The sequence below is a fragment of the Zalophus californianus genome, chromosome 9 (assembly GCF_009762305.2).
Source record: "Zalophus californianus isolate mZalCal1 chromosome 9, mZalCal1.pri.v2, whole genome shotgun sequence".
NCBI classification, from domain to species: domain Eukaryota; kingdom Metazoa; phylum Chordata; class Mammalia; order Carnivora; family Otariidae; genus Zalophus; species Zalophus californianus.
The window spans coordinates 73,741,253-73,753,430 of record NC_045603.1 but is presented as its reverse complement, the minus strand read 5'-3'; the positions used below and the strand labels follow the sequence as shown (position 1 = coordinate 73,753,430).

At 37.5% G+C, this 12,178-nt stretch overlaps 1 protein-coding gene across 3 annotated transcripts in view; it reads right to left on the bottom strand.

The window, feature by feature from the left end:
* CPNE8 (copine 8) overlaps positions 1-12,178 on the bottom strand; it is a 227,566-nt gene that overhangs the window by 150,785 nt on the left and 64,603 nt on the right. For all 3 annotated transcript variants that reach the window (XM_027594830.2, XM_027594832.2, XM_027594833.2), the window contains exon 5: positions 9,751-9,790. In XM_027594830.2, the coding sequence (XP_027450631.1) occupies positions 9,751-9,790 (40 nt within the window). The remainder of the gene's footprint in view (positions 1-9,750; positions 9,791-12,178) is intronic.

Sequence of the window (12,178 nt, the reverse complement as noted above, 5' to 3'; positions counted from 1 at the left end):
CACACTGTCCCGCGAGGGTTCCACCCTCAGCTTAGCCACTGGAGCGACGTCCCTCAGCGGAGCCGACTTCTAAAAGTTCCGATTTTGTGCTCCGTGGCTCTATCCCTTGCCAGAAGTGGCCGACGGAGGTCCCCTCCCCCGCCGTCTATCTTCCCGAATATCGCCTTGGTTTCACTTCTCCGCACGTCCTACCTTCCAGTAAGTGGTCGCTTCTCTGTTCAGAGAGTTGTTGCTATTCTTCTCTTCTATCTCCTGTTGAGTTCGTAGGTGTTCAGAATGGTTTGATCCCTATTCAGCTGAATTCCTGAGACCAGACGAAATCCAAGTCTCCTACTCCTCCGCCATCTTGCTCCAATGCTATGTACTTTAATAATTCCACACATATTAATAAGTTTGCTTTGCATAAAGGAACTGGTTTTGTTTGTTGGTTTATTTGCTTGCTTGCTAGTTATCAGTATTAATTCTGATATATCCTTTTTAAAAGACCTTTTACAAACATGCATGCATGCATACATTTATTTATTTATTTAGCAAAGCAGTATGACATACTCCTTAAGAGTGAAAAATATGAGTGTCTGTATTGCTTATGTTTATATTCTGGCTGAACACTGACTCATATAAATCTTACTAATGACCACTGATTAATATTGTCTTACTAATGACTCTATGTCTCGGTATCTTGATCTATAAAATAGACATAATAAATAATGCCTACATATTAAGTTGTTGAAGCAATAAATAAGATGATATATGCAAAGCACTTAATAAGATAGTATATGCAGATAATGCATGAAAAGCACTTAGAACAGATGCTTGAAACATGGTAAGCATTTAATAAAGATATGCTTCTTTTCTCCTCCCTACTTCCCTAGGGTTAGAAGGATATTACTATATACTCAAAATTTATCCCTTGCCACTAGATTCCAGTACTGCAGATACTATAATTACTTGAATAAAATAATATATTTTATATCCCCTTTACACTTACGGCCAATTCAAATGCTCAATTTAAGTTTCATTATAAAATACGAATGTGTCTTATATACCAACTCATCTTAACATTGTTAAGTAGTATGTATATAAACATGCTCATGTAAAAGGATGACATTTTTAAAACAATGGTATAGTGACCAGGAGGCATTAAAGGAAAGTGAAATTTTTGATTTCTATACTATCACAAAGTGAATCAACTGTAGTTGATCATTAGCATCATCATAAAAAATTTCATAAGAATTCAATAGTGTGGCATATTTCTCCTAAAAGGTCTACAAAAGTAATCTATAAATGGCTTTCCTGTTTTATGAAGTGATCAAGGAGCATCTGAAAATATAGTATCTCTAATTAATAGATAATTTAGATTAAAAGACATTAAACAGACTTACTGACAGCTAAGTTTTGACACAGTACAGTTAATTGGGTGCAGTCAACTGTTCAGTTCTTGATAAGACAGACTCATGATTTACTTCCTTTTATTGCTTGTACCCATTTGGTGATCATTTAACTGACTTAAGCACATTCATGCTAACTAAACCAGTAAGAGAAAGAGAAATTAAGTGATACAAAATTTCCTGCTTTTACAATATTTTGACCATTGTGGAAAAAAATTGATGAGGAAAGCTTATATTACCTGTGAAACTTTATTGTTGGCATTATCTATTTTATTGCTGATACTCCTTGTTAATACTGCTGACTTCCTTCGTATTTAATTAATTCATACTAATCACATCCACTATAAGGATTGAGGTGTGACTTAGTTTTGATATTCACTATATCCTAAAATGGCAATCATTTATAATAATCCAGCATAGTGCTTCTGTGCTCCAATAATGACTTCCATTTTCTTTATGGTTGTTAGTACATCTCTATGCTATTTTGGAAGTAAGGCAAACTCAACATGAAACAATTGGACTCGATATTTTAGTAGAAACAATTTGTCACATTTTAACATAATACAACTTTCTTTTAAGCAAGGATTTGGTTTTTTTTAAGGATGGATCCATCTACAAATCAAAAATGCTAATCTACCTCCATGAGATTAATAAAATTCCTAAACTTAGACATCAGTGGTTAAGTCACAAATATAATTTCAAAATTATACTCTAAAGCTGAATGTATTTAGTTCTTTTCCCCCAGCACAAATGTTGATTTTCAAAATAGTCTTTGTTTGCTAAGTGTCCAAATGAAAGCAGTTCAGTAAGTCACTGAATAAAAATAGAAGCTTTCAACAATGAGTGGATGGTCATTGATCTAAATTAACCAATTTTTAAAAATTATCCACAACATATATTATTTAGTAATTGCAAACCATATTATATACAGATTAAAAAATAAAGCTATATTATTCAAAGAAAAGACAAATCTATGGAAAATATTTACCTTTTGGGAACACATCACTTTATGTAGAATATTAGTTCTCATCAGCAAAGAAGTGAGAAATATGATATGCTTACAGAAACTAAGTTAAATATTCTCACTGCCAGTAATCATGGTTAAACAGTTGATAGGCCAAATAATGAGAAATCTTACTACATATTGCTAATAAATGATATGAAGTGTATTATAGCATTTTTAGATAATTAGATATTAGATAATAGTATTAATACTGAATCCCACCTGAATAAGGGCCAGTTTTGCATGCAAACAATCACACCTAATATAACTTAATGAGTGCTGAAGATATTGTCATCAAACCTAACTCAGTCATTGTCCCTATCTCTGTCTTAAAGTCTAAGATTCACAAGACCCTACTGAAAATGCAAATGGAAACATAATCCATTTATAAAACATCAGTCATAAATACTTTATCTTGAATATGCTTATAAGGCTAGTTCTCATCATCTATTGAGGACCTGAAAGCATGTTTACGTAGAAAAAGAAAGCTATTATTGAAAAGGCTTCTCAGTAGGTGACAATTTAGTAGAAATCTAAATAATGTGAGAAAAAGAACCATGTTGAGTATTTGGCATGAAAGCATCCCAGGTTAGAGAAAAAAGCAAAAACAAAGTCTCTGAGACGAGAATGAGTGGGGTGTTCAAGGAAAAGCAAGACGGCCAGTGGGGCTGGAGCAGAATGAGCAAGGCAGAGAATGGAAAGAGAGGAGGGAACCAGGGGCCCCTGGAGGACTGTGAATTCCATCATGAGTATAGAGTGTAGAGAACCCATTGGAGGGTTTGAATTGGAAAGTGACATGTCCTGACCAGCTTCTAAAAATAATTCTGGCTAATGTTCTTCCCCTAAATTTCTAAATGCTTCAGTTCACCAAAGTTTCTAGTTTCTGTTCTATTCTCTTCCCCATCTATGTATTTTTTGTCATATACAGATAGGCAGATACATATATACAGGTATATATGTATGTATACATGTATGTTTATGTATATACATACATGTATATGTATATATGTACATCTATCTATCTACCTATATATATAATTTCTTAGGTAACTTTACTGAGTTCCAATATAAATTTTTTTCACATATAGGTATATATATGTGTGTGTTTGTGTGTGTGTGTGTGTGTGTATATATATATATATATATATAAATTTTTTAGGTGACTTTACTGAGTTCTAACTCTATAGGCTGATGGTTCCCAAAACCATCTTTCTATTCTCCAGTTGGATGCTTATTGGGGTCTCAAAAAACATAATCTTGCCTTGACCACTGAGTTGTCTATCTTTGCCCCACCACCTCAATCTCTTCTTCCCCAATGTGCCCCTTGCGATTAGCTAAATACCATTTATCCTGTGGCTCTTGCCAATAACCTAAGAGTCATTCTAACTTCTTCTCTTATATTCTTGCTGGACATCCAATTCATCAGCAATCATATCACCAAAATCTGACCACTTCTTAGCCCTTCAAGGGTGATACCCACCATCTAGTCAAATTGCAGCAGCCTTACAAAGACTTACTAGTCTTTTTTGGTTCACAATCAGGGGAGTTCCCCAGGTGAAATCTAAAACTGGCCCCCATACATGGAGGGTAAGGAAAGACTGAAGAGAAAGGCAAAGCCACTCCAGACTGGTAGGTGGCAAGTTTAATAAGCAAGGGAGTCTACATATGAGGCTTGTCTTGGGGGCTGCAAGGTGAATAGCTCTCCACACCTGCCTGCCAGAATCTGAAGACTTTTTTATAGAGGCCTGAATAGGGTTGAGTCATATATTCAGTCCAGATGGTCTCAATAACACATTACTCTCTCAAGGCTATGTCCTTGAAACAGGACAGTGGGCACAATAGTGGGAAGAACATACATGTCAAGGTCAGGGGAAGAAGGGATCAGGTTCAGCTCCTGGGTCAACCAGTGGTCATGTCCTCTCAATGACCTCCTCTAACAGTCTCCTTAATTCCAATTTTGCTTCCCAACCCCATCCTCCACTTCAGCTACCAGTTGTTATTTAAATATATAAATCAGATTACATCATCCTGCAGCAAAATCCATTAAAAACTTTTTTTGTAAGCCTTGGCCTACAGATGTCCACATCATCTAAATTCGGTGTATTTTTTCAAACGATTTCATTCCACCCTCATCATTCACAGTACTCTATAGATGGTAGCTATCTTTCAGTCACATCAACATTCCAAGTTCTTTTCCTGACTTAAGGTCCTTGCACTGCTGTTCCTTTTGCCTGGAATGCTCTTCCTCTAGATTTTCAATAGTACCCTCCTTCTCTTCTGCAAGTATACCCAGGATGAGAACTGGTGCAGAATCTCTCCTGTATGAGGGAAACAAAAGCTTCTAGCTAGGGTTCATTGGCCACTCTCTCTCAGTATCAGTAGCTTATAACTGTATAGAAAAACAAGTTATCTTAATCATTTTTGCATTAGTTTCTATTAAATAAATCTGCCCACTCCACTTCCCCAATTCCAAAGTGTACACTATTTTAGGACAGGGACCTTGTTTGTCTTATACACTGCTACATTCCTCAGCACTTGAACAGCACCTGAAATACATTCATTGCTCGCCTGATTTTATGAAAATGCATCAGAATTCAGTTCAGTTATATATGGGTTAAATGGGCTTTTTTCTAATGAAAAAAAAATTGTGCCCCACTTATAAATCTCTTTCTATGAGAAAATGCACTTCATGGTTCAAACAATTATCTTTCAAATGAAATTTTCAAATACAACTGATCTACATGTGGAAGCTTATATAGATGATACATAGAAAACATATTAAAGAAGATACACATCTTCACTAAAGGCTGGTATTTCATGGCCAAAATAATCCAGTGAGCCATTAACATGTCTAAAACAAAAACTGTAGTGGGTACCTTCTGGAATCAACCACATGAATAAATGCATTTTGGATTGCCTAGTGGGTATGAAAATTTAGTACACAAAGTACAGTTTTGTTGTCATCTGGTCCAGAACACCAAGCAGAATCCTAGATTCACCAATTATGGTCCTGTTATTAATCTTTTCATTAATGATTTGGCTGGTGCAATTAAATTATGCAAATGAAAGTATGCTACGTAGTTCCACTAATGGCATTAAGATGAGTGGGTTCAACAGCAACTTAAGAGAACAAAGCTGGAATTCAAAATGCCAGATTCTGTTCACAGGATCTCACACTTCGGGGGGTGGATAATATTTCAGTAATTTCCTCAGAGAATCATAAAATGGATAAATCCTGCAAAGGAAATTGTCCCTGGATTCCGTAAGTCAGCCTGGAGCATAATGTTTCTCCACTAAGAACTTTTCCACCACTAATAAAATCAATTAAAAGGATACTGATCCTTTATCCACTCACCTTGTATTCATTTGCAATGTTAGAAATCTAAGGTAAAATTCTGTATTATATCACCATTTTCCCTACTAGTTCCAAAAATTTAAGAATTTGACCCAAGACCCTTAAGTACTGGAAATCAAATAAAGTCATCCTGAAAGGGGTTTCTGCCAAACTTATCAGAAATGAGAATGGGGAAAAAAAAAGATTTTCTTACTGTTGACTCATGGAGTCTCCCTTGCTACCAAATGCCCTTTGTGAAAGGTAAGTGCCTGTTCTCCACATGCAAGCCCAGGCACTTTGCAGTCTCTCCTAAAAGGTTCCAGTTTTTCTTTCACTTTGCAAAATTGGCAGGTAGACAACCACACTTTAAAACAATTGTATCCTCAGGGAGTAGACCTACTTTGTTTATTGGCTCCTCTGATCTAAATGCCTCCTGAACTCGTTTTGTGTTGAATGAGTTATATGCTCTTTCACCTAAAAGCTGTACTTGGATGCTTTCAAATTAGGAAGGTCTTTGGTTGTTAATTTCTAACAGAAATTCAGGACAGTAATCTCTAACAATTCAAAAACACATTTCCTCCCTCTTCTGGAATGCTTCAACCATTTACAAACTCACGCACTTATTAACAAATTTGTATTGCTTACTAAATATTTTTAAGAAATTTAACATGGAGAGTAATGTAAAGACTACCTTAAAATATAAAGTAATACAAATCACAGGAACTATAGGAAGCTATGTGATAATTCAGGAGAAAGGTGATGAGAATCTGAATTAAGTAACAGTTAAGAAAGGAAGAAGACAAAAGAGAACTAATACTTCATTAGAATGAACAGGATTTGGTCATTCACAAGGTATGGTATGTGAGACAGAAAGCAGTTAACGACACAACCAAGTGTTCTAAGTACACTGTGTTGATGATAATTCTGGCAATAGATAATACAAGCAGAGAAGCAAAACTGGAACGGAAAAGGTCATACATTTTTGATATATTTGCGTTTTAGGCTTCTGCAGAATATCTACCAGGCAATATCTAACAAGCAGCTAGAAACTTGCATTTGCTGAGGTACACAGAGGGACAGACACTTGGGAGTCATCAGGGTAAGGCATGGAAATGGCTGAGATCGCCCAAGGAGAACTGATACAGTGAGATGAGATGAAACTGAAAACAAAACCAGGAAAAACACTGATATTAAGGGATAGGAAGAGAAACTAAAAAAAAAAAAAAAAAAAGATAGATAATGAGTAAACACAGAGGTAGGAAAAGAAGCAAGAGACATTTCCTTTTTTTTTTTTTAAGATTTATTTATTTGAGAGAGAGAAAGAGAGAGTGCACAGGAGGAGGGGCAGAGGGAGAGAGAGGGAGAGAAGCAGACTCCCCACTGAGCAGGAGCCCAACGCAGGACTCCAGGACCCTGCGCTCATGACCCAAGCCAGATCAAGAGCTGAACGCTCAACCAACTGAGCCACCCAGGCGCCCCAGGAAGGGAGGCATTTCTGTGGAAGTCAGAGGAGATGAGGATTTCAAGAACAGAGCAGTCAATTTTGTCCAAGATGATGGGGAATTCAAGTAAAATAGAAAGTGAAGAGAGCCCACGAAATTTTTCTCTAACCTATGTCAGGATAGTTCAAGCAGAAATGAAAACCAGAACACAGTAAAGTAAGATGGTAAAAACCCAGGCTGTTCTGAAAAGAACTATGGTGATAAGAAGGTGGTAAAGGAGATAGCATGAGGGTGGAGCAGAGTCAAGACATCAGGAAGACGACATGAAGTGTTTCTTAGGGAAAAATACAAAACGCTATTCTGCAAAAGAAAAGTTTTAAAAGGTATGTACATGCAGGGCTTCTATAGTATATATCTTATATAATAATAATTACAGATTACTTAAGGGAAATATAGTTAATCATGTTTGAGGTACCTTCCTATCCCATATACTACTCTCTGCCCTGGACTCAAAGCAACGACATTGGTTAAGGACCACATGTTACCACCTTCACACTCACCCCCAAAATATCCAACCCCATGGAAGTGTCCTTAACTGCCCAGTTATCATGCCCTCTAAAAAAGGAGTTTGAACTGAGAAACAAAGAAACTATATTCAGGGAGAGTGGGCACTTGAAAATCTATGTCCACTCAGGGTTTGGGGAGTTCATTTTTCCTACGTGCACAAAGATGAACAAACAGAGAGACTTGGTCTTCGGAGAGAAACAGAAGCTCAGAGAAGAATCATAATGGAAAGAATATGTGGCCTCAGAGGGAGAGAAATCGAGAAAATAGCTGTCTCAGTCCCAGCCCACACACCTGTTTCTAGCTGCAGTTCCTATAAGGGCAAGCTACTCATCACATTTATGAGATGCTTCTAAATCTCTTTAATATTAACCACCTACACGTGAGGTAAATGAATGCATTTTCTTTCCTTGCAATGAAATTTTGACTAGAAAACAGAATCTTTTTCTGATTCGTCCAGTGGAATTTGGAAAACTTCCAATACAAAGCTATGCAATAAGTTTTAAATGTCCAGCCACAATGCTATAAATCTTATGAGGAGCAGGAAGGTGGCATGGCAACTGCAATGAACTGTACTTATGGGGAATAATGAGCTTATTACAGTATTCATTTTCATTTTGTAGAAAAGTCAGTCAGAAAGACTATTCTTTGGGGGCTCCTGGGTGGCTCAGCGGGTTAAGCATCTGCTCAGGTCATGAGCTCCAGGTACTGGGATGGAGCCCCGTGTCAACCTGGCTTCCTGCTCAGCAGGGAGTCTGCTTCTCCCTCTTCCTCTGCCCCTCCCCTTTGTGTGCTCTCTCTCTCTCTCTCAAATAAATAAAAAATAAAATAAAATCTTTAAAAAAAAAGGAAAGACTTTTCTTTGAACGCTTCTTCAGTGATTCTGCCCTATGCTTCATAACAAAAATGAGTATCACAGCTTCCTTACAATGAAGGACAAGAACAGTAAATTGTGATTTTTTACCAGCTTTCCAGTTTCCCCAAATCACCCTCTTAGCCTGGAATAACGTTAACTCTCTTCTCTGAATCATGACATTACCCCTCTCCAAACTATATTGGAAATCATATATCTCCATCTATTCTAATCAATAGGCTACAACAATGGAGAAGTGAAAATTCTCACCCCCCTGACCTTCTGGGCACGACTCTGATTCCATGCAGCCTCTCACCTCTCAACCCTGGCACGACTGCCAATTCTACCTCCAGGTACTCAGATTCCACTTGGAACCTGGTTAAACTCCTTTCCGAATGCTGTTTTCAGCCCTGGTGCAGCCCTTCCTCCTAGTTTGGCCTAATTCCATTCCCACAGTTCAAGCAACAGGCTGATCAGATCATCAGTGCTCGGCCAGAGAATCTCGCCCTCATCCCTTCCTCCAGAACTCCTGAACCTGGGAATGTCCCCAGGGAACAGTTGTGGCCTGGGAGTAGAGCTCTTGAGACAAGAGCAGTGGGTAGAGGGAGGGACGATCAGAACCCAAAAGGAAGAAAAAGACACCGTAGGTGACCTTGAGGACAGACTCTATATGTCCACCTTGCTCATACTGTACCCTCAGGAACTGACATGATGCCAGCAAGAGGAGGCACTTAGAAAATATCACTGAACGAATGGACCACAAGGACAGCCAAAGTAGCAAGTCACTCTGCCTACACCAAGAACTTCTCATTCTCTCGGAAGGGAAGCCTCTCCAAATGACACGGGCTCACTATTCCATCTTGCTTAACCCGATCCAACTCCAAACTCTGCAGGGAACTGGCAGCATGTCTTTAAAAAATATATAAGTAAATAATAAAAAAGATTAATCCATTTCACCTACGAAAGATATCTTTGCTTTAATATGTTCCTCCAAATGTTATTCTGGGTCCTTGAAAAATGCTATTTATTTTCTATGACAATTATTACATGAAAAGTTAGGGACATATATCTTTAATATTAATATACCAACATAAATACCAATCGTAAATCATGATATTGTAATTTCTATTATGGAATCATCATTAAAACATAAAGTATAAACTTACATGTTTGGACAGGTTGGGGCTCTTGGAATCAACATCATACCTACAAGATTAAAACAGAAAACTCAAATTATTTCCACAAAATAGAGCTACAGAAAAATATCCAGTATTTTACAAAAAAAACCCCATAAATAATATAAATAGACTCAATCAAATCAATCATGAAAAACTAGCAAATTTAGAAGTTTCTTATAATCTGTCATATATACGACAATGGTAGAATTGACAATCTCTGGGTCCTTTTATTTCTGCAACCTAAGCAGAGGTCCTGATATTTTCAGTGAACAATTCTGCCGCTTGATAAGAAAGTTTAAAACTTCTCTTTTGTACCATTGTTAAAAAAGTTTATAAAGTAAAAATAAAACAAAACAAAAAAGAGCCTTCTCGTTTGTGTGAATCAATAGTATCCTAATACTGCTCAAAATTCCCCAACAACTGCAATTCCTCTCCACTGGATACCATTAAAAAATAAGCAGGTTAACAGGCTGTCATTTGTGTTCATTTTAATTTTTATTTAGTATTTTAAATGCTACCATTAACTTTGAAATTTGGCTAAAGTAATGAGACATTACTTTTCCCCAATCACTGGACTTAGGGAAACCGTGTGTTTTACAGAAAGAGAAATACATGCATAGAGGACTATTTTCTGTTCTGTTTTTGACCCGTGGGTAATGGAAATAAATGTTTCCTAGAATGATCCTGGGAAAACATCACTCACTATCACTTTAGCCCCTCATTTTAAAGAATTTGTAGAAAAAGTTAAGATTGCTAATAGTCAAAACAACCCCAAATCGCTGAAGTCTTAAGTAGGAAAATATTTGTACTGGCTCCAGTGTTTCTTCCAAATCAGATTCCTTTCACACTCCTTGTGCATAGCTTCCTACCAAAACTTAAGTGCCTTTTTTTAAGGTTAATTCAAGCCTTCACTCTCACATAATAAGAATGTTTTTACAGAGAAACAAAGGATCTCAATCAATAAAAGGCAAAGAAACAGAGTTCGCAGGAGGTACCAATGCTGAGCAGAGGTTCACTTACTCCTTAAGCAAAGCATGTTCACCACAGACCGGCTTCAAAATTGTGTGATGCAAAAACACCTGCCTGGGAAGAATTACAAATTACTCTCCTTCCCATCAGGGCATTTGGATCACTCCGAACAGTTGTAACCTAGAATTTTCAATCAGCTCATTGCCAACATCTACTGAAAACCTACAGATGTTAGTACAAAGAAATATTTTTTATTCAAGACAATTTTTTAAAGAGTAAGACTGAAATTAGCAACTACAGCAATATCAAAGGTGAAAAATAACTGTGCTGGCTTCTTCCCAAGAATCGGAAACCGTTTTCTATAAAGGGTATACTGTGGATCGGGCAGAAATAACATGGTGTGCTCAGTTTTGTTAAAGGAAGCAAAAAGAAAAGGAGTTTATGTTTTCATCACCAAGAGTTTAAGTATCTTCAAATACAATCCCCTTTCACAAAGCTTTTTTAATGCTAACATCTCAAAACTATGCAATTGACAGCATACTTCTGAGGGCTTTAGGTAATAAGTCGGATTATAATGCATTTGAAATTATCATGAGTTTTCCTTCCATGGAATTTTCCTTCTAACTTTTCTAAAAGTATCAAGACCACTCTGGGCCTCACCCTCAGAGGTCAGACACAAACACTACATCCGAGATAGTTAAAATGTATGTGTGTGATGATGTGTATGAGTGCCATACTTTCATTAAGGAGAAGAGAGTATATGGAAAGCAGGAAGCTAAGTAGTTTACCCCTAAGAGGGTGCATCCCCACTGCCTGAATTTACTCAGGCCAATTCTGTAAACTTGAAGCTGCTACTGAAATATTATTACCAGAGTACTGAACTGGGTAGATCCTAAGGATCACGTTTGCAATTAGAGGTAACAGATATTGACTAGAGTTTTTCCTGTACTTCTGAAATTCCAACGAAGGCCCCAACTGAAAACCAAAGATGCTAAGTATCCCCTCATGCTTGGCTCAGAGGTGCTCAAGAGTCACTCTCATTAGAGTCAGACCCTTCTCCACAAACTGACTCATAAAGTGACAGGCTATTCCTACTTCTTGGGCGGCAAGAGGAGGTTCCTTCCACTCCCCAAAGTCAAGAAGGGGAACTCCAAAATCTGAGGTGCCTGAAGAAGGAGAAGATAGCATCTGTTTTCCCAGTCAGATGCTGCTGAGCTGCAGAACCTACCTACGAGTCCGGCCTGTGGCTGCCAATAAAAGACAATCTCAGGTGACAGTCCTAAGAAATGCCTTCTGAGAACAGAGGAAGAAGCACAGTGAGTGACTTGTGCTACCTTTAAGGTTTAGATTCTTCAGAAGATAAGAGACCCACACCTCGGCCCCAGCTCATCTACCTTTCCCTCTTCCACCCCTGCTCCCCTGCAAGTAGCTGAAACAATAGCTCCAA